Source organism: Panthera onca, chromosome A1, assembly GCF_046562875.1.
Source record: "Panthera onca isolate mPanOnc1 chromosome A1, mPanOnc1 haplotype 2, whole genome shotgun sequence".
Classification (NCBI taxonomy): domain Eukaryota; kingdom Metazoa; phylum Chordata; class Mammalia; order Carnivora; family Felidae; genus Panthera; species Panthera onca.
The window spans coordinates 230,254,190-230,277,979 of NC_138339.1; the positions used below are offsets into that span (position 1 = coordinate 230,254,190).

The 23,790-nt window shown below is 42.2% G+C and overlaps 1 protein-coding gene across 1 annotated transcript in view; it reads right to left on the reverse strand.

Annotated features, from left to right (window-relative positions):
• The window catches only part of B3GLCT (beta 3-glucosyltransferase), a 109,831-nt gene that overhangs the window by 13,629 nt on the left and 72,412 nt on the right, over positions 1–23,790 (reverse strand). Inside the window, exons 13-14 of the mRNA XM_078435753.2 lie at positions 8,655–8,774; positions 427–571 (exon numbers count right to left, since the gene is read on the reverse strand). Coding sequence (XP_078291879.1) covers positions 427–571; positions 8,655–8,774 — 265 coding nt within the window. The remainder of the gene's footprint in view (positions 1–426; positions 572–8,654; positions 8,775–23,790) is intronic.

Genomic DNA, 23,790 nt, shown 5'->3' on the forward strand with positions numbered 1-23,790 from the left:
CCCAATAAAAAAGCAGCTGGTGGACAGCGTAAAACCTGAGGACAGGACAGATTTACATTCACTTGGTGGCATACACACAGCAGAAATATTAGGTCGTCCGTGCGTATTTCTAGATAGCATTTAATAATTTTAAATGCCACCAATGTTTTAACTCAAAAACAGAGGGGGAAAAAAGAGTAGCTTTTCCCTCGTTCTATATTCAAGGACACTGGTCAAACACCATTCTGTTTTCCAGAGCTTTCTGTTTTCCATTTTCCTGCCATAGATGGAACAGCATCAGCCCTCTGGACAGAGAGATCCGGAGCCCATCCACAGTTCTTAAGACTGTCTCCAAAAGAATATAGGAAGGGAATGAAGTAGGATCCTTAAGTGAGAAGAAAATCCCCCTCTCTCCCTCTGAGGTAGAAATAAAAATGTTGTTCTCACCTGATGGAAGAGAGGGCTGTGTGTCACAGGGATTCCCAACCCACTAAAGCACATTCCCAGGACCATATCATCGGGGGCATCATTGCTGTAGCAGCGACACTTACTGGCGAGAAGTCTCCTGATTGCTTCTCTGCTGAAGACCATTCTAGTGGGAAGCCAGAGCAGACAGAGAAAGGGGTTAGAGCAGCTCCTGGAGACCATTAATCTAAATAAAGAAATATAGTTGAGAGGCCACACTCTTAAAAAGACGCAGACCTCAGCAGTGTTTTATATCTAATAGTTGTTCTGGGGGAAATGTTTGGTGCTTTCTACAAAAGGAAATTTTACTTTGAAGAGGTGTTTACCTATCTAATAGGCAACTGTATGTCTTCATAGATTTCTTGAAAACAAACACTATACAATGGTTTTTTCTTAATATGCCATTGGAAATTAGAGTAGTTCTTTAGTTGGAACACTCTGAGTGAGATCAGTAACAAAATCCACCAACATTCCCAGCAAGTAGATGGGCCCAAGCACCTTACTCGTACAGGTGCTGACTGACAATAATATCAAATCTACCTGGAACAACCATGCATTGTCCAAGTGATTCCAAGTCTGCAGAAGCGTCCTTAAGGTGATTTTGAGAAAGAGAAGGAACAGAGAGAGAGAGAGAGAGAGATTTGCCCCAAATAGTGCCAGGATGCTACTTGACCCGGTACGTTGGGTGCTTTCCAGTGGAACTCATGCCCAGTCCTGCCTTTCTGTGCCCTCCTCAGATGTTGCGTAAGGCTAGAAACTGTAAAACAACATTTTCCAGTTTCCCTTGCCATCTAAGACCCGGCTCCAACCTGACAATGAGGGGCACAATCCTAAGGGGATGTGGGGGAGCCGGGGGCATCTGCTTCTGGCTCCGGCCAGCCCTGTGACGGACGCAGGTGTTGGTGGGCAGCTACAGGCTCCAGCAGAGCAGGCCCAGGGCAGCAGAGTGGTGATTGTGGTCCCACAGCAACAGCGGGGGGCCAGGCCCGGGACTGGCTCAGATGTAGTGTTGTGACCCAACAGCAGGGCCGGCCACAGCACCCCACAAGAACAGGCTCCAGAAGACAGCCTTTGCTTTGTTCCTTTAGCCTTTGGGGCAGTAGCAGCTTTCTGTAGTTACCAAGCTCTAGGTAAGGCCACCTCCTCTGTTTTCTCCCTCCAGCCCTTTCCAGCACATCTGTAACAAGTTCCTGCAATAAATCCTCCTCTTTTTAAAACATAGATTGGTCCCCAAATATAGGACCACCTGGTCCTACAGTAGTAATGAATTTTCTCATATTATGAATAATCCAATAGCTGATAGGGCTGAAGGGGCTAATATGGTTCACAAATTCATTCCCAAGAGGCAATGACTTCCTTGAAGGCAAAACTGTCTCAAACTTATCCATATATTCCCAGAGCCCAAACACAGGGCGTCGCACACAGTTAAGCATTCAGCAAAATCGGACGTGTCAAACAAGTGGGAACGAAGCTGCCTTTACAAAGACCTTTTTCCCAGGGAGGAGGGAGCTCTGTGGACCAGTCTAGTAGGAAGGAAAACAGGACAAAGACCTTGAAAACAATCCCTGATGCGAAACTCAGCTGGGCTCAGTCCAATGCAGCTTAACACCAGTGACCATGTGCTGGCAATGCAACGGCACACAGGACATTCTCTCTGCCCCGGCGAAGAGGCCAGAAGGCACGATGAGACAAGACCAGACAAGAGGAAAAAGCAGCTCTTTAATGAAGATGATACAAGGAAATCGGACTACACAACTAGAAGAAACAGTTCTGGGGGCGCCTGCGGGGCTCAGTCGGTTAAATGTCCAACTAGGGCTCAGGTCACGATCTCATGGTTTGTGAGTTTGAGCCCCGCGTCAGGCTCTGTGCTGACAGCTCAGAGCCTGGAACCTGTGTCTGTCTCTCTCTCTCTCTCTGCCTCTCCCCTGCTCATGCTCTGTCTCTCCCTCTCAAAAATGATTAAACATTTAAAAAGAAGAAGAAACGCAGTTCTGGGGCTCAGTCAGGTAAGCGTCAGACTCTTGATTTCAGCTCGGGTCACGATCTCACAAGTTTGTGAGTCGGAGCCCCACATGGGGCTCTGTGCTGACAGTGCAGAGCCTGCTTGGGATTCTCTCTAGTTCCCTCCCTTTCTGCCCCTCCCCTGCTCTCTTTCTCTCAAAATAAATAAACTTAAGAAACAAAAAAGAAGAAGACACACAGTTCTTGTGAACTGTACCAAAAGGAAAACTGTACATATAAAAACTCACCAGAAGTCCTCTTTCTCTCAGAGTCCAGTGCCCCCCAGTGACTGGGGTAGCATCTACATGCTAAGTCAATCTCCCGCTCACCTACCTGACCCCAGGAAAAGGGTCTATGTGAGGGAACATGCATCAGCTATAAACAAACACTTCCTTAAAACATCTATCTGATGCTATGTCAAAGGGAATTTCCTAAGTAAACTGCACTTGGCTTTGGACAATGCAGTGTTTGGGGGCCAGTCCCATGTCCAGGTTAAACTCTGATGATAACTTTTGACTCCCCCCAAAAGTTACCTACTAATAGCCTAGTATTGACCAGAACCCTTACTGATAACATGAACAATAAACACAGTGTATATGTGTTATACATTGTTTTCTTACAACAAAGTAAGCTATGGAAAAGAAAATGTCATTAAGAAAATCATAACGGGGTGCCTGGGTGGCTCAGTCGGTTGAGCCTCTGACTTCGGCTCAGGTCACGATCTCACGATTCGTGAGTTCGAGCCCCACGTCGGGCTCTGTGCTGATAGCTCAGAGCCTGGAGCCTGCTTCAGATTCTGTGTCTCCCTCTCTCTCTGTGCCCCTCCCCTGCTCGTGCTCGGTCTCTCTCTGTCTCAAAAATAAATAAAACATTTAAAAAAATTTAAAAAAAAGAAAATCATAAGGAAGAGAAAATACATTTATAGCACTGTACTGTATTTATCGGGAAAAAAAATCACATACAAGGGAACATGCCCAATTCAAACCCATATTGTTTAAAAGCCAATTGTACTTGTATCCCAATCCTAGCTATAATCGTGTGTATCTTAAACCCAATTTAAGTCAAAACACTTTATTTTTTTCTTTTCCCAGCATCTAGTAGAACGAGAAAGAAAAGGGAAACCCACTCTTTTCTCCTGGCCTACTCTCTGAAAAATCTGTATTAGTATTTTTTTTTCTATGTTTCCCTACTCACACAGAACAGTCTTACATTAATTAGTCATATAAAGTAAGTACACATGAGTCCTTAATTACACTTGTTTATTAGCATGCTGATGGGTTATTTCAAAAAGAAGTTGCCCCCCAAAATGGAAAACTACCAAACATATCATGGTATATCTGCTCTATCCTCCAACTTTTAAATATTAAAAAGATGTGATTTCTTTTCATATAGAGCATACCAATTTTAAGCATAAGGAAAACTGAAATGGGAGGCAAGGGCTTGCAGAAGGCCGTGCATGCAAATCAAGAGCACATACAGAAGATAAAGTGCATCAGAAACGTGCCCACCCCTCCTGCTCTTCTAGCAGACGGACGGGTCAGGGCTATCTCTGGGTAACACTGGCCCTCAGCCCCTTTCCAGTATGGCTGCCAAAGAGAATGGTGACATCCTGATCACAGCTTCCTACCCAAACAGAGGTAAGTATTTCAAAAAAGAAAATGGTTGCTTATTGAATAAACTGTCTCCAGATACCTGAATGTTCAAGGAGTAAGCAACAAAGTGAAAACCAGACACTTGGATTCAAAGAGTGCAAAGGTCTCATTTTGCAAATACACAATACCTCCACACCAATCACTGGAGTCCACACTCCTGATTCAGCTCTGCTTTGTGGGGCTTAACAGAGACAGTTGAAGGCAAGGGTTTTCACAGACTTACTGACTGTAAACCAATGAGAAAACAAGAAACGCTTTTCATACTACAACCATTTATATGTGTTGTGGGTGCACAAAACGAAAAACAAAATTTCACAAGACAATACCTGCCCTTACTACGTGTGATAGACTATGATATTTCAATTTTATTCTATTCCATTTTATATTACACTGTTTTTAAATGACGACTATGGTCCATTCATTGGTGTTTCAAGCCCTTAACTGATCCTGACTTGCTATTTAAGAAAAATCATGTTGGTTCTTAAGCTCGATCATCAGAAAGTCTACTGAGAAATCATTTAACATTCTGTCTGCAGCTTTTTTCAAAGGTTGATACGAGACAGTCTTGTGATGAATGCTTCTGTATCTTTGTAAAAGTACCATTAGAAACAGAGTATTATACCAGTCGTTAGTTATATAAAGATCAAGGCTCAGTGTTCATGCATTTGTTTACTCATTTATTCACTGTACCTTGTAAAAAATGAGTCCCTCTGCTAGGAAGTAAAGATATAATGAGAAATGAGACACAGGTGCTGCCTTCAAACAATTCATCATTTAGGTGGAAAACAGAAAGGTAAATAGGCAATTAAATGATAATGGGTTGCATAATATGCTATGAAAGTACATTTGAAAGGCATCAAACCCAGATTTGAGAGGCCAGACTAGGCCAAAGGCTTCCAGGAATAAATTATAGCTATATCATGTCCAAAGAAATGAGAAGGATGAGCCGGGGGACAAAGACAGAAAGCTGGGGAGGGGAAACAGTGCTGTGTGGAGACCAGCAGACGCCAGTCTGGGGGAAGAGGAAAGAAAAAAGGCCTCTGAGGACTTGAAATAAGTCCAGGAATTCTTTAAGATGACAGTGCAGGTGAAGGAGCCTAGAACAGCAAAACAGCATCTGCCAAGATCATGAGAGGCCAGGTAAGCCTTGACCAGGAATTTCGACTTTATCCTAAAGGTCACCGGAGGTTATAAAGGAGCGCAAAGACTTTCATTCTCATGGTAATGAAAAAAAAAAACTCCAAATAAAATTAAAATCACAGTAACCTATGGCACTGTTGCAGAGATGGGGGGTATGAAGCGCAGATGAACTCATTTCTAGAGACAGGAATCCTTCCCAGACAGATGGCAAGCTGGGGGGCAGGAGGCGGGGAGAAAAGACCAGCTAGAGACATTAGCCCCAAGTCAGTGGCCTCAGCAGCACCCACGGAGGCTGTGGACCCGGAAAACTGAAGGTGATTAAAACGAGGCCTAATCCCAGACCAGCCTGACTCCTGTCGGCATCTGAACGACCGTCTCCTAGTCTTAGATGCCAAAGGTAGGGAAGGGCTCGCGCTCTTGGGGAAGAATAAAAGCCAGAGAAGCATGTGAAGGCCTCTGAGCAGGAGGGCACCAGGATCAGATGTGGTTGTAGAAAGGTCTCTGTGGCTACAGGGTGGTCAACAGCAAGGAGTGGAGGAGATGGGGAGCCATGGCAGCAGCACGCACGTGGGAGATGGTGTGACCTAGATCAGAACTGGGGAGGTGGAGACAAGTGATATTTAGGACACAGAAATGACACGACTCGGTGACCGGGTCAGCTGCAAAGTCCTGGGGAACGAGGAAGAGAAAGGGCAAAGCAGACTCAGAGGTCTCTGGGGCAGGAACTCACTCATGCCACGTCTTCCCTGAGGGAACACCACTGGGAAAACACTAAAGCAGGGGCCAGGGTCAGAGGCAAGGTCAGGATGGCAGTGCTGGGTCTCATGTCCTGGGAATCACGCCAGTGGACAGGGCCTCCAGTGGGTGGATGTAGCAATCGGGAGGTCTGGGGAGAGTTGCAGGCTGGGGATAGAGCTTCGGGTGTTTTCAGCACAGCCACGGGGGTGGATAAAATCACCAAGGAGAATACAGAGTGAGAAGAGGACACCAGAAAAGATGCCCGGAGAACACAGCCACTGAAGGAACAGGAAGAAGGAACTGAGAAGGAATGATCAGAAAGGCAGGAACACACAACGACAGGACACTGTTCCGGAAAGCAAGAGAAAGGAGCATTTCAAGGAGTAAGCGGTCACCTTTGTCAAAGTCGGCTAAGAGGTCAAACAAGAGGAAGATCGGGAGTCCGCCCCTGGATTTGGCTACGTGGATGCTGCCAGAAACCTCGGCAAGACAGCTGAGGTGGGAAGCCAAGCGTGGCAGTCACACGGAAGTAGGAGCTGGAGAGCAGAGATCATGAGTCCTGGGTTCTTACGATGACTTGAAGGGGAAAAGAGGGAGGGTGCAGTGGCAGGAAGGAGTTTTAAGATGGCAAAACTGGAGGTGGTAGGAAGTCCACAGTAAGAAGGTAGACGCTGAACACGTTAAGAGTTAACAGTGCCGTCCTGGTGGTTACAGTGCCCGCCATGAGCCTGGGAAGGGGAGCGGTGACACCCATGCAGTGTAGATGCCAGTCTGGCACTGCCCTGTGAGCTCCTGTAGGGAAGGAACTGTGGCTTCCGTTTGCATCCCCAGTGCCTATGCCCACCAGGCTTGCGGAGTGAATGAGCAACCAGCTGGAGCAACGAAAGGCCACACTGGCTAGGTGAGGTCAAGTGCCATTTCAGGCTTCAAGGGCCAGTCTCAGAGATAACAGTGAAATCCAACAGGCAAAGAAGGAAACCAAATAGTGTTCTTGGCCATCACTTCTGTGTTAAAAGTATGTTAGCCCACATGTGCCACAAAATATAGAAACCCATATGCAAATAATAAGACCCCGTTCAAAGGCAGAAAGTTCTGACTCAAGGGATACCATACCCTGGTCCTTCACTGGCTTCACCACCTCACCCAGAAAACTAAATGCATTACTATAAAGCTTCAAATAGCTTGAGCCTTTTTTTTTTTTTTTTTAATTAAGAAGTCAACAGTCGTTGGCCTTTACCCTTTGGCGTCTTTTCCAAGGCCTACCTGGACCCCCATCTCCTGTTGCTAATGACCTCAGGTGGAAGCATGCCACTGCCCAACGAAGATCAGTACTCCTGCCCAGGCCCAGTAGATAGTCTTTATCACAAGGCGGGTTGAGCAGTGGCTGGGGTCATTTTTTCCATCTTGAATCCATTCAACATAATACCATTTCCTCCAGTATTACACAGTCCTAATACCCAAGCTGCCGCCCCTTATGCTCATGACTCACAGAGCTTTATAAACCAGTGCCAAGAATGTTGCCAAGCACATAGTGGACATTCAACAAATACCTGTTGAATGAATTTAAATCACTGTATTTCACAACGAGTTCAGATTCTCCCGAAATCGATCAATAGCAAAAACTGTGGAAATAATAGACTAACTGCCCAAGTGACGTAGCCATATAAATCAAATCAGAATCGTCCCCTGTAAGAGATCCGGCATAGGCAGATGCTTCATTTAAAAACACTGACTTTGGGGGCGCCTGGGTGGCTCAGTTGGTTAAGCGTCTGACTTCAGCTCAGGTCACGATCTCGCAGTCCGTGAGTTCGAGCCTCGCGTCGAGCTCTGGGCTGATGGCTCAGAGCCTGGAGCCTGCTTCCGATTCTGTGTCTCCCTCTCTCTCTGCCCCTCCCCCGTTCATGCTCTGTCTCTCTCTGTCTCAAAAATAAATAAACATTAAAAAAATAAAAAAATAAATAAAAACACTGACTTTGGGGGCACCTGGGTGGCTCAGTCAGTTGATCCGACTCTTGGTTTCGGCTCAGGTCATGACGTCACAGTTTGTGAATTCGAGCCCCATGTCAGTGCCTTGGGATTTCTCTCTCCCTGTCCCTGTCCCTCCCCGGCTTGCTCTCTCTCATTCTCTCTCTCAAAAAATAAATAAACATGAAAAACGTTAACTTTTCACTGTCATTTAAAATCTATAAATCCGACACAAATATCACTTAACTGCTTAAGTGATATTCTATACTACTCTTTTCCTAAATGTGATTTATTAGCAATAGATAATTTAAAAGTCTGGTGACTTATTTCTGTACTACTCTTTTCCTAAATGTGATTTATTAGCAATAGATCATTTAAAAGTCTAGTGACTTGTTTTCTGGAATAAAATCTATATCCAAATTTCTTTCTCATTAAAACAAGCAAAGCTAATTGTCTACCTAGAGGCAATCATTCCTCTAGGGAAATTTCTACCAAGTCCCTCAACATCCATTTATATTTCTCCAAGGGGTAAAATATTCTTTGTGGTGAACCGTTCTCGTATTTAGAACGGTTTACTTTCCTATTACAGTCACAGCTACCATTTACAGAGCACGTATGTATCAGGATTGGTCCCGCTGCCACATGCCCAGCCCTGGATCACAGAAACAGAAGTGAGTGCTGAGAGTATTTGCAGAAAGCTCTGTTCATAGTTACCCTCCTCCTCCCGTGACGTAGCTGTAGCCTCCAGTGCCCAGGCCGTAGCCGTAACGCTCTCCCAGAAACAGCGGTTCGCTGGAGTCATAACAGCTAAGCAAGTGCTGGAGCCTGGAGATGCTAAGATTCCAAAGAGAACATAAGCAATAATTACTTAACTCAAATGGGTTTCCACGGTAAAAAGTTGACGATTCTTACATCCCACCGGTCACGTTATATGCTACTGTACGGAAATCGCTTAGAGATGAAATTCAAGTGATTTACGGAAGAAATTCACTTAAAAAGAAGAAGAAAAAAATGGACACTGTAGATCCCTGGAAACAGAAGAGAAACTAAAAAACAAGGGGCTTACTCCCCGGTTTTAATAAGCCCCTGCCAGAACATGGCTGCCTCCCCTGGGTGGGTAGGGTGGCAGGTTAACGAAGTTGAGGTGGCCAGTGTACTGTTTAGCTCACGTCTACCAGTCCTGTTTCCCAGTGAGCGTGAACTCTCACATCTCTTCAGATGTACTTGGCATAGGAGCGCTGACAACACTGACTCCATCTTGGCCCTCCATCTTGTCCTTGCCTCTGGCGCACTGAATGCGCCACTTTAGATAATAGCAGAGAGCCTCTGCCCAGGTGGTGCCACTTTAGATAGCTACCCTGTGAGGGCACCCCCATGCCCCTAGCTCCATAAAACCTGGAGAGTGGCAGAGAATAGCTGCATATTACCGTCCTGGCTGATAGACTGACCATCAGTAAGTTTCCCTGAATAAAACCGTAAACAGCTTGGACTGGCTTGCTTCCTTTTTCAGCATTAAAGTGCCTTCTCAGTCTGGAGGATCCATTACTGACCCTCCTCCAGCTTCTAATACTTGGCGTAGCGGACAGGAGACTGAAAATGAAACAAGCCAGGGAGGGGTAAAGGGGGCGATGCCAGGAGAAGCCCACAGTCCACGCAGGGAAAGCCTGTGGTCCCTTGGGGGAAATCCCAAGCTTGCTAGCCAGGAGATTCGGCCAGGTCTCGTGAGCGTTTCAGACCGGCGTGTGAGTACAGAAACGCCCTAACCGACACGAGTCTGAAATGGTGGTGAAGCAAAAGGGCCAAGAAGGGGTGGCAGCTTGGGTCTTAGGACTGTGGAGGAGATGGTATTATGCTGAATGGATTTGAGATGAAAACGTGGCCTCAGCCACTGCTGAACCTGCCTGGTGATGAAAGATTATATACGGCAGGCGTGGTCGAGAACTGCAGGCACTTTGCTAAGCTGACTGATTGGATAAATGCTAGCATTAAGAAAACCTGGCCTAACAAGGAGGCTGTTCCCTCCCTTCTGTTGCAGCAGACCTCTGTGGAAGAACTAGGGACGAAGTGTGCTATTTACACGCATTTTGGTGGCCCAAATGAAGAATGACTTTCCTCTTGTATGAATGACCGTATCTCAGCCCCAGGAGCATGGTATGGGATTTTAGAGGTTGTTCTTGCCCCTGTGGCTAAATGGCCCATTGCTACGGTAGCTACTATGGTGGCAGACTTAAGTGAAATTCAGAGAATCCCTTATGAGGGAAATAGATTTAAAAAGAGGGAAAAACGATCCCACTGATGAGAAAATGGCAGAAAGGGGGCCTATCAAGATTTGTAAACAATGGTAGCAATACCGAATATTATCTGGGACCCCGAGAGAAAATATAGACAACCCAAGTTGGTCTTGCTGAGCCTCCAGAAGGCATCGCCTGATGGAAAGCAGTTTACTTCCTTGAAGGCAGGCTAAAAAAGCTGGGTGTGTTGCCCAGTGCCCCTCTGCTAATGGAAAAATTTCGGGGTGGACACAGACTATTCCTAGAAACTAAGGGTTAGGCCAGCGTTTCCCTCTAGTGCATGCAAGAGTGGACAACTGGAGGCCCCATTATTAACTATTTGTCTTTCACTAACCATCAGACTGTGCTAGCTCTAATATTCACTGGCTATATGCACATTTATCTATGGAAATGCCTCAAAATTTGGAGCGGGGGGAGAAATAAAGGCAAAAATGGTAGTAAAATAACTAGGCCTCGGGGGTATTAATGCCAGGTGTTAGTGGTGAATTGGATGTAAGTGCACATCCAGAAGGGTTTGGCTGGGGCTTGTGGTAACAATAAAATGGCAAATCAATTACGGTTATTTGCATAAGTTCAATAATAATATGTTCTTATAACAGGACACCACTGGAAACCTTGATTACCAAGGCTTTGACTGGAATGTCACATTTGAAAGAGACACGTATAGACTCAAATATGGCCAAACAGCCGTAAGGAACTAAGGTTGACTTTATAGAGCCAAGGAAATTCCTTGGGGAAAAAATGGCCTGCTACCTTGCTTACAGGTTCCTGAGAGCCCTACCGTGCAAGTCAGGAAGGTCACTTGGGGACCTCAAGAAGACAGGAATTAATTCAAATTAAAGGTATTGCAGGTGGGTCTGATGGCAAGTATTTGACTTGGCTTCTGGCCTCCAAAGGCTGTAAAAGGCTCAAACTGAAATTCCCTATGAGAAGTTCCAGAAAAGCAGACTTAAAAGAACCCAAATGGCCCATCACCATTCTTGTTGCACGCATGTAAATATTTAGGCCAAGTTTGTTAAAAGTGGACTTGTTTCACAAACAACTTAGTCTTAATTTGACTACCTTTGATAGAAATGAGGGTGATTTTAGAAAAAAATATTTCAGTAACACACTTTTATGGGTGTTAGATTCTATTTCTGGTTGAATGTTTATTGTTTACCTATAAAACCAGGGGCTAGATCCCGAATTCCTCTGGCTTCTGTGCATATGTGACTCACTTACTACCTGACTGCTTGCACTCTACAAACCTGACTTTGAAATCACATTGGCAGGACCACCTCCTGAAAAGAGACCACTGTTTGAATGGACCTAACTGACCTTGTTATAAAATGTAGAATGAGATGCTAAGACTATATACAAGACTTCCAAAACAGTGGTTACAAAGGATGGGAGCTCAGCTGAGCTCTAGGGAATATCTGCAGTGGGATGCAATGGCAACTTAATTCGTGAAATCCTGCTCTACACCCTTTTCCAGCAGGAAGCAGCTAGAGGGGTCGTTACCCCTACCCCTCAAGAATGAGGAATGGTTCAGGGCGCCTGGGTGGCCCAGTGGGTTAAGCATCTGACTCTTGACTTTGGCTCAGGCCACGATCTCACGGTTCATGGGATGGAGCCCTGAGTCAGGCTCTGCACTGACAGCATAGAGCCTGCTTAGGAGTCTTTCTGTCTCTCTCTGCCCGCCCCCCCCCCCCTTGCATGTGCACTCTCTCTCTCTCTCTCTTAAATACACATTAAAAAAAAAAAAAAAAAGAATGAGGAATGGTGAAAAACCAGGGGTGGTACTGGTTCAACGCGCGTTGCTATTTATACTGCTGCTGTGGCAGGGGGGTACAAGTCCCTTCCTGACATCTGGCTCTAAGGCCATTGTGAAAGAATGGCGGGCAAAGATGCAACGGGCTAAAAAGATGCCAGAGGTGGAATGTGGGAGTGCTAACAACATTGACTCCATCTGTGGGACGCCATCTTGCACAGGTGGCACCACTTTGGATAACTGACAGCTATCGGGTGCACAGATGGTGCCACTTAAGATAACTACCCATGACCTCCCCACCACGCCCCTCACTCCATAAGAGCTGGGGGAAGGTCCAGATAAAGGCTGGGAATAGGGGCGGAGATTAAGAGCATATTACCGCCTGAATCTTCTGTCCGTTGGCCCACCCGACTGCCTGTCGGTAAGTTACCCTGAAGAAAACACTGCGAACGGTATAGAACAGCTTTGCTTCATGTTTCGGTATTAATGTACCTTCCTGGTTTGGAGGATACATTATAAACCTCCGCCCCTTTCTAACACTTAGTACTTTTGAAATTTTAATGGCCCCCAAACAGAATTTTCGAGATACAAATGAGGTCCATGTCAGGCGCGTGGCTGGCAGGTGGGCAAATGGATTTTCTTAGACGTTCCAGGAAACCCTTCAATTATGGTGCACAACCACACATCTGTTTCCCCCGAGTAAGGCCACATAAGTTGTCTTTTTACGTCTACTTATGTATACCTTCTGGCACCTGTATTTCTTTGTCCTATGTCTACAAGATAGCTTTAAAAGGGCAGTGAGAATATTCAGGAGCTGGTCAGAGAAATGCCTGTAGCTATAGCTGCCATGAGGGTGAAGAAAAAGATTTCATAGGAAAATAAAATCTAGAAGTAACCTTTCAAAGGTGAGACAAAGGCTAATATTAAGAAGGGCTAGTTTTCCCATGTTTTAAGAACTCATACCGCTTACAAACGCCTTCTAAAGTCCTTCCACTATTTGTTCTAAACTAGAGCTTTCTGGGTCACACACCACCAAATCCTAGGTTCTCTCGTGATATTAATCAGTGTTCCCCCCAAAAAAGATGTTCCGTGATCAGTTTTGGATTAAAATTTTTTTTTAAATTTTTTTTTTCAACGTTTTTTATTTATTTTTGGGACAGAGAGAGACAGAGCATGAACGGGGGAGGGGCAGAGAGAGAGGGAGACACAGAATTGGAAACAGGCTCCAGGCTCCGAGCCATCAGCCCAGAGCCTGACGCGGGGCTCGAACTCACGGACCGCGAGATCGTGACCTGGCTGAAGTCGGACGCTTAACCGACTGCGCCACCCAGGCGCCCCTGGATTAAAATTTTTTAATTAGCTAAGTAAATTCCAATGTTTCTCAAGCCTGATGAGCATGGTGTATCTCCAAGAGGGAGATAGGATATCGAGGACTTCTCTACGTTATTGATCATAAATTCTTACAAAGAAGTATTTTTTTTTTAATTTTTTTTTTAATGTTTTTTATTTATTTTTGGGACAGAGAGAGACAGAGCATGAACGGGGGAGGGGCAGAGAGAGAGGGAGACACAGAATCGGAAACAGGCTCCAGGCTCTGAGCCATCAGCCCAGAGCCCGACGCGGGGCTCGAACTCACGGACCGCGAGATCGTGACCTGAAGTCGGAGGCTTAACCGACTGCGCCACCCAGGTGCCCCAAGAAGTATTAACATCTAGAACACTAGTGTTCTAGGATTTCACTTTTCTTCTTTTGGGGGACAGGTGGGGTCTTAAACCCAAGTGGAGATGCACAAAGTGGAAAGAAGGACATCGCTTCAATCCACACTCGTGCATCTTACACAAATACCCCAGCCAATAAACCTAAAGCTGAAAGCGAAGAAAACCAATTTAATGTATGAAAAAATTGCCTTAAAATGTGGTGCTAAGAGTTGACCAGTTTGCTGATCATGTTTATATGTGTCTGCAGGTCAAGGCCTCTGACAATACTGACAGTTTCTGAGTGGCCAGAAAACGTTATCCTTAAAACTATCCTGTTTTGGGCACACAAGGTAAACATTCTGGGCACCCAGTTTGGAATCCATCCTTAGGAAATCAGCTAATAACTCTGCGGAGAAAGGTAAGTAAATATGCAGATACCTAGTAAGACGCCATTTGGTTATAGAGAATTTATTCTTATAGCTCTCTAAGGAAACTGTGGCCTTTGGCTGGTAAAAGTTTGTGTTTAAAAAAAACAAAACACCAACAAAAAAACAAACAAAACTTGAAAGACCTCTAGGGAAAATTTATATCTACTTCTTGACCTAAGAAGAAACGTATTTCTCTTTCTCCTGCATATTATAAAAATACCAATTCAGTCCACAACTTGTAATTTCTTTGGTTAAAATAACTGGAATTTAACATCTCATCTGGGTTTCTTATTACCTCAACCCTTTCCCTACTCACAATATCATTTTAAAGCTGAGGAGTCATAAACGGAGTCTGACAACCCTCATATACTTTATTTTGCTAAAAACTGTAAATGTGGCTAAAACAGACAGATATCTAATTCTATCCAAATGGATTGGCTATTAATCCAGGAAAAGAACTTTATTCACAATCTGTTACCATTTCAGGCAATTCTGAGGCACAGAAATGAAGAAAAATAGTACAGCAACACTTTAGGTTACGTGCTATCAAATTTATATGAACACAGTGGCTGCATATAGACTTTAACAGCATAATACTGATTCTGCATATACTGGACACACAATACTACCAAAGTTTCAGGTGTACAACTTAGTGATTTGACAAGTTTATACATTATGTTATGCTCACCCCAAGTATTGCTACCATCTGTCCCATTACATTGCTGTTACATTTACTGTATTCCTCATGCTCTGTTTTTCATTCCCATGACTGACTCATTCCATAACTGGAGGTCTGTATCTCCCCTACCCTTCACACATTTTGCCCAGCGCCCCACTCTGGCAACCATCAGCTCTCTGTATTTATAGTTCTGATTCTACTTTTTATCTTTTTGCATTATGCTTATTAGTGGAATCATAAGTCAGCCTGAGAAAGACGAATACCTTATTTCACTTCATACCCTCTAGGTCCACCCATGTTGTCCTAATTGCAAGATAGATCTTTTTTTATGGCTGAGTAATATTCCACTATAGATATATACACCACATGTTTATCCATTCACCTATCGATGGACACTTGGGTTGCTTCCATGTCTGGGCTTTTGTAAATAATACTGTAATAAACATAGGGGTGCATATATCTTTTCAAATTAGTGTTTTCCTTTTTCCCGCATAAATACCCAATAATAGAATTATCAGATCATATGGTATTACTATTTTTAACTTTGTGAGGAACCTCCATACTGTTTTCCACAGTGGCTGCACCAGTTTGCATTTGCACCAGCAGGGCAAAAGGGTTCCTTTTTCTCTACATCTTTGTCAACACTTGTTTCTTGTGTTTGATTTTAGCCATTCTGACAGTTGTGCAATGATATCTCATTGTGGTTTTTATTTGAAGTGCCTTCAAAATTATTGATATTGAGCATCTTTTCATGTGTCTGTTGGCCACCTGTAGGTCGTCTTTGGAGAAATATCTATTCAGGTCCTCTGCCCATTTTTTATTTTTTTTTAATTTTTTAATGTTTTTATTTATATTTGAGAGAGAGAGACAGAGAGAGCAAGTAAAGGAGGGACAGAGAGAGCTGGAGACAGAATCCGAAGCAGGCTCCAGGCTCCGAGCTGTCAGCACAGAGCCCAACACAGGGCTAGGACACACAAGCTGTGAGATCATGACCTGAGCTGAAGTCGGATGCTTAACCGACTAAGCCACCCAGGCACTCCTCCTCTGCCCATTTTTTAACTGGATTTTTTTTTTTTTTTTTGGTGTTGAGTTGTAGGAGTTCTTTATATATTTTGGATATTAACCCCTTATTCGATATCATTTCCAAATATCTTCTCCTCCCATTAAGTAGGTTGTCTTTTTTCACCTCTTTGGTTAAGTTTATTTGTAGGTGTTTTATTTTTTTTTTGGTACAATTGTAAACGCTATGTTCTTAATTTCTGTGACTTTGTTGTTAGTGTATAGAAACACTACCGATTTCTGGGCATAAATTTTGAATCTTGCAACTTTAGTGAATTCATTTATTACCTCTAGTAGTTTTTTGGTGGAATCTTTAAGATTTTCAAGTATAGTATCATGTCATCTACAAATAGTGACAGTTAAACTTCTTCTTTACCAGTATGAATGCCTCTTATTTCTTGTTAGACTACCACGGCTAGGACTTCTAGTACTATGTTGAATATAGCGGTGAGAGAAGACCTCATTTTTTTTTGAGTAGACTCCACGCCCAGTGTGGAACCCAATGCAGAGTTTGAACTCATGACCTGAGATCAAGGGTCAAATGCTTAGCTGACTGAGCCACCCAGACACCCCATCTTTTTTCCAATCATAGGGGAAAAGTTCTGTTTTTCATCACTGAGGATGATCTTGGCTATCGGTTTTTCACATATGGACTTTATTATGTTTGGTTTAGTGGGAACACACCACTTTTGTTGAGAGTTTTTATCCTAAATGGATGTTGAATCTTGTCAAGTGCTTTTCACACATCTATTGAGATGATCATATGATTTTTATGCTTCATTTTGTTAGCTGCTATCCGATTTTTTGGAATCCAGATAATATTCCACTCTAACCTATTATGGCTTTTATTTTTTAACATTTTATTTGGAAAAACTTCAAGATTACAGAAGAATTCCAAGGGTAGTACAGTGGAAAGAACTCTTTTATATATCCTTTACCTAAATTAGCCAGTGGTTAGCTCTACCCCATTTGCTTTATCGTTCTCTCTCAATCTTTGTAGACAGATATTCATCTGTGTATATATACATGTAGGCATGTGTGTATACATGTGCATTATGTGTGTACGTGTGTGTGTATATATAGATAGATTTTCTCTTTTCTAAAGTATTTGGGAGTAAACCTCATACATTATGCCCCTTTCCCCCTAAGAACATGAAATACATCATTGTGTATTTCCTTAAAATGGGAAAAATTAAGAGTTCAAAAACTTTAACATTCATTCAGTAAATTTCTTAAAAAGTTAAAACATATAGCTACTATATGTCCCAGGCATTCCACTCATAGGTATTTAGCCAAGATAAATAAACAGGTATCTATACAAAGATATGTACACAAAGGTTCACAGCTGCCTTAATTAGAATTCCAAACCTGAAAACAAATGCTTTCATCTAAGCTACCACCCATATTCCAAGGTTATCACTTGACCCGGTGTTCATTGTGGCACATTTTCCCTCCAGTACAGGATGAACCCCAGGATCCCTTATTGCATTTATCATATCCCTTTATTCCCCCTTCATCTATAATAGTTATTCAGCTTCTCTTTGTCTTTCATGACACTGGTATTTTTAATAATAAATGCACCTCCCCTATTTTTAACAGAATGATCCTCATATTGGGTTTGTCTGGTGTTCCCTCATGACAAAGTCTAGCATATATGTTCCCAGTCACAGTATTATGTATGTCTGACACTGTGTCTGGCCCTTCTGTTCTTCACTGGTGATATTCCAGTCAAGTTGTTATCTCACTTCTCCACCGGACAGTTACTTTTTCCATTGCTATTTTTTTAACCCCAGTATAATTAATGTACAGTGTCCTATTAGTTTTAGGCATATGATATAGTGATGGAACAATCCTATACATTACTCAGTGCTTATCATCTGTTTCATCCATTCCCCTTCCCAATCCCACCAGTTTAGTTCTACCCAAACCACCAGTTTATATTCTAGATTTAAGAGTCTGGGGGTTTTGTCTATTTTTCTTTGTTCATTCTGTTTCTTAAATTCCACACAGGAGTGAAAGTATATGGTATTTGTCATTCTCTGATTTATTTCACTTAGCATTTTACCCTTTAGATCCATGCATGTTATTGCACATGGCAAGATTGCATTCTTTTTTATGGTTAATATTCCTGTGTGTGTGTGTGTGTGTGTGTGTGTGTACACACTACCTCTTTATCCATTCATTTATCAGTGGACACAATGGATACTGAGGTTGCTTTCATATTTGGGCTCTTGTAAATACTTTCAAGAAACACAGGAGTGCACATATGTATTTGAAATAATGTTTTCATATTCTTTGGGTAAAAAACCCAGTAGTGGAACTACTCGATCATATAGCAATTCTATTTTTAATTTTTTAAGGAACCTCCACAGTGTTATCCACAAAAGCTGCACCAGTTTGCACTCCCACCAACAGTGTATGATTGTTCCTTTTTTTCTAAATCATCACCAATACTTGTTGCTTCTTGTATGTTGGATTCTAGCCATTCTGACACATATAAGGTAATAACTCACTGTGGTTTTGATTTGCATGTCTCTGATTAGTGACATTGAACACCTTTTCAACGTGTCTGCTGGCCATCTGTCTTCTTTGGAGAAATGTCTGTTCATGTCTTCTGCCCAGTTTTTAACTGGATTACTTGTGGTTTTGGTTTTAAGTTGTAAAACTTCTCTACATGTTTTGGATACTACGCCTTTTTAGATACGTCATTTGCACATACCTTCCCCCATTCAGTAGGTTGTCTTTTCATTTTGTTGATTGTTCCTTTGCTAGGCAGAAGCTTTTAATTTTGATATAAAGTCGCCAATAGTTTGTTTGCTTTCGTCTCCCTTGCCTCAGGAGACCTATCTAGAAAAATGTTGCAATAGCCAATGTCATAAAAGTTACTACCTATGCTCTCTTCTAGGATTTTTATGGTTTCAGGTCTTTCATTTAGGCCTTTAATTTAGAGTTTATTTTTGTGTATGGCGTAAGACAGTGGTTCAGCTTCATTATTTTTGCATTATTTCATTATTAGCATTATTTTAACTGTTCAGTTTTCCTAGCATCGTTTTTTGAAGAGACTTTTTCCCATTGCATATTCTTGCCTTTGTTGTAGATTAATGGACCATATAATTGTGGGTTTCTTTCTGGGCTCTCTCATCTGTTGATCTTTGTGTCTATTTTTGTGCCAGTACCTTACAGGTTTTAATTGTTATGGCTTTGCAGTATATCTTAACCTGGGATTGTGATAGCTCTAGTTTCCTCTTAGGATTGCTTTGGCTATTAGGGGTATTTTGTGGTTCCATACAAATTTTAGGATTATTTGTTCTAGTTCTGTGAAAACTGCTGTTGGTATTTTGATAGGGATTGCACTGGATCTATAAATTGCTTTGAGTAGTATGGACCTTTAAATAATATTTGTTCCCCCAATCCCTGAGCATGTAATATCTTTCTATTTGTTTGTGTCCTCAATTTCTTTCATCAGTGGTTTATGGTTTTCAGAGTTCAGGTCTTTCACCTCTTTGGTTAAGTTCATTCCAAGGGGTTTGTTTTTTTGTTGTTGTTTTTGGTGCAATTATAAATGGCATTAATTTCTACTTCATCATTAATGTCTAGAAATGCAACTGATTTCTGTACATTGATTTTTGTAACCTGTGACCTCACTGAATTCATTTATCAGTTCTAGTAGTTTTTTCTTGGGAGTCTTAGGGTTTTCTATATAGGGTATTATGTCCTCTACATATAGTGGAAGTTCTACTTCTTCCTCACCAATATGAATGCCTTTTATTTCTTGTCTGATTTCTGTGGTTAGAACTTCCAGTACTATGTTAAATAAAAGTGGCAAGAGTAGACATCCTTGTCTTATTTCTGATCCTATAGGAAAAGCTGTTTTGCATCATTGAGTATGATGTTGTGGATTTTTCATATATGGCCTTTATTATGCTGAGATATGGTCCCTCTAAACCTATGTTGTTGAGGGTTTTTATCGTGAGTGGATGTTGTACTTTGTCAAATGGTTTTTCTGCATCTATTGAAATGATCATATGGTTTTTATCCTTTCCCTTAATGTGATATATCCTACCAATTTGCAAATACAAACCACTCTTGCATCCTGGGAATAAATCCCACTTGATCGTGGTGAATGATTTTAATGTATTGTTGGATTCAGTCTGCTAATATTTTATTGACAATTTTTGCATCTATGTTCATCAGGATATTGGCTTGTAGTTCTCCTTTTTTCTAGCATGTTTATCTGTTTTGGTATCAGGGTAATGCTGGCCTCATAGAATGAATTTGGAAGCTTTTCTTCCTCTTCTATTTTTTGGAATAGTTTGAGAAGAATAGGTGTTAACTTTTCTTTAAATGTTTGGTAGAATTCAGCATTTGGGTCTGGACTTTTGTTTGTTGGGATTCAATTTCCTTGCCGGTAATCACTTTGTTCAAATTTTCGATTTCTTTCCAATTCAGTTCTGGGAGGTTGTATGTTTCTAGGAATTTATTTCTTCTAGGTTGTTCAGCATGGCATATGGTTTTTCATAATAGTCTCTTATAATACTTTGTATTTCTATAGTCTGTTATTTCTCTTTCATTTTTGATTTTGAGTCTGATTTTTTGTTTGTTTCCATGTGTCTGGCTAAAGGTTTATCAATTTTATTCTTTTCAAAGAACCATCTCCTGGGTTTCATTGATAATCTGCTCTATGTTTTTAGTTTCTATTTTGTTAATTTCTGATCTAATTTTTATTATTTCCTTCTACCAATTTGGGGTTTAATTTTGCTTTTTCTTGCCCCTTTAGCTATAAGGTTAGATTGTTTGAGATTCTTCTTCTTGAGTTAGGCCAATATAGCTATAAATTTCCCTCTTAGAACAGCTTTTGTATGCATCCCAAAGATTTTGGACCACCATTTTCTTTTTTTTTTTTTAAATGTTTGTTTATTTTTGAGAGAGAGAGAGAGAGAGAGCACGAGTGGGGGAGGGACAGAGAAAAAGAGAGAGAGAGACAGAATCCGAAGCAGGCTCCAGGCTCTGAGCTGTCAGCACAGAACCTGACACAGGGCTTGAACTCATGGACTGAGATCATGACCTGAGCCAAAGTCGGATGCTTAACCAACCAAGCCACCCAGGTACCCCAACCATTTTCGTTTTCAATGGTCTCCATGTATATTTTTACTTTTTTTGTTGTTGTTAACCTGTTTATTGTTTAGTAGCATGTTATTTGACCTCCATGTATTTGTGTTCTTTCCAGATTTTGTTTTCTTGTGGTTGACTTCTAGTTTCATAGTGTTATGGTTGGAAAAGATGAATAGGATTAGAATCTTTGTGAACTTGTTGAGGCTTATTTTCTGGCCTAACGTGAGCTATCCTGGAGAATGTTCCATCTACACTTGGAGAATGCATATTCCACTGGTTTAGGATAGTATGTTGTAAATATATCAGTTCCATCTGGTCCATGTGTCATTCAAAGCCACTGATTACTTACTGACTTTCTGTTGGGATGGTCTACCCACTGATGTAAGTGGGGTGTTTAAGTCCTTATTATCATTGTATTGCTATCAATTACTTCCTTTGTTACTAGGTGTTTTATATATTTGAGTGCTCCCATGTTAGATGCATAACTATTGACAACTGTTACATCTTCTTGTTGGATTGTTCCCTTTATGATCATGTAGTATCCTTCTTGGTCTCTTGTTACAGTCCTTGTTTCAAAGTCTTTTTTTCTGACATAAATATTGCTACCATGGCTTTCTTTTCACTTCCATTTTCATGATAAATGCTTTTCCAGCCCTTCCCTATGAATCTGCATGTATCTTTAGGTCTGAAATGAGTCTCCTGTAGGCAGCAGATCAGTGGGTGTGTTTTTTTATCCATTCTGTCACCCTGTGTCTTTTGATTGGAGCATTTAGTCCATTTACATTCAAAGTAATTATTGATATATACTTCCTGCCATTTTGTTTTATAGTTGTTTTTGTAGTTCTTCTCTGTTCCTTTCTTGTACTCTTCTATCATTTTGCTAGCTTTCTTTAGTGATACACCTGGATTCCTTTTATTTTTTGCATATCCATTACTAATTTATTTGATTAGGTTTATGTATAACATTTTATGCATATAACAGTCTATATTGAGGGTCACTTAAGTTTGAACACATTCTAGAAGCACTAAATCTTTACTCCCCCCCTCCCCAATTTCAGGCCTATAGTATAATACTTAATATCCATTTTTGTTGTTGTTGTTAATCTCTTGACTTTTTCTTTTTAATATACACTTAATTTTACTACTTTTGTGTTTCCTACTTTTCTTACTCCTGCTTATGGTCTTTGCTTCCTACTCAGAATCCCCTTTAACACTTCTTATAGGGCTGGTTTAATGGTGATGAATTCATTTAACTTTTGTCTGGGAAACTCTTTATCTGTCCTTCTATTCTGAAAGATAGCCATGCTGGATAGAGTATTCTTGGCTGAAGGTTTGTTGTTGTTGTTTTCTTGTAACACTTTGCAGGCCAGAAGGGAGTGGCATGATATAGTCACTCTTTTCTCTTCCTCTTAAAATTCTCTTTTTTGCCATTTTAATTTCTACGTGTCTTGGTGTGGACCTCCTTGGGCTGACTTTGGGGGGGGCTCTCTGCACCTCTGGATTTGTTTCCTAGATTACGGAAGTTTTCAGCTATTCTTTCTTCAAATAAATTTTCTGCCCTCTTTACTCTCTTCTCCCTCTGGGATCCCTATAATGTGAATATTACACTTGATGGTGTCACTGAGCTACCTTCATTTATTTTATTATTTTTTCCTCTCTCCTCTTCAACTTGTTGGTTTCCGTTACTCTGTCCTCCAGGTTGCTGATCCATTCTTCTGCTTCCTCTAGTCTACTATTCCATTTAGTGTATTGTCACTTTGTTATTGAATTCTTCATCTCTGGTTCTTTGTTTTCTTTCTGTGGATGGTCTTGGTGGGCTCCTCCATTCTTTTCTCTAGTCCGGTGGATATATTTATGGCCATTACTTTAAATTCTCTAGGCATATTACTTATCTCCATTTTATTTAGCTCTCTTGCTAGGATTTTGTTCTTTGGTTTGGGAGATATTCCTGTGTCATTTTGTCTAACTCTCTGTGTCGATCTCTGTGTACTAGGAAATAGTTATATCTCCTGATCTTCAAAGTAGTTGCCTTATGAAGACTAGGTCCTGTGGCACCCTGTAGTGCAGTGCCCCTATTCAGCAGAACCTTGAACTTCAGGGCTGTCTCTTCTGTGTGTTGTATGCACCGTATTGTTGTGGCTGAGCTGCTTTTGCCTTCAGCCCAGTTGTCTGTTTGTTGTGGGCAGGGTTTGGTCCCTCAGTTGTTAATGGGCTAGTTAATGGGCTAGTTAATGGGCTGCCTTAGGCATGACTTGGGTCAGACCAGGGATTTGCCAGAGATGCAGTAGCACTGAGCTACAGGGCACTCTCCCTGTATCATCCCCTGGGAAGCTGTTGGTGGGTGGGGCCCACAGTCAGACCGTTTGTCTGTCCCCAGGCCACTGCTGGGACCACAGAACTGGTGTGTTTTTATCTTACCCTCTCCCAGGGGCGGGAGTCACCTTGGAGTGGTGCCGGCCCCCACTGGGGCTGCTCGCACACTTCCAGGCTTGTGGCACCACTTTGGATGGACTTACCGTGGGCTGGGTGGAGGGGGTGCGTCTACACTGCTAGCAAGGTCTACTCCAGTTTGCTATGGGAGGAGACCTGGTGCTGTTTTAGAGAACTCCTGCCAAGGCCTGGTTGGAGGGACAGTCTGCACAAAAGCACAGGGCTGGCAGATGGTTAGCAAACTACACAGAGAGTGTTAGCACTGTGCTGGTTTCTGCACACGTCCATGGGTCTAGGCTGGTGGGATGGGGGGCGGGGAGGGATATGGTGACTGCCAACTCTTTTGTTCTTAGAGAAGTCTCCTAAAGATCCCTGCCCCTCCAGCACACATCCTGAGATTAATA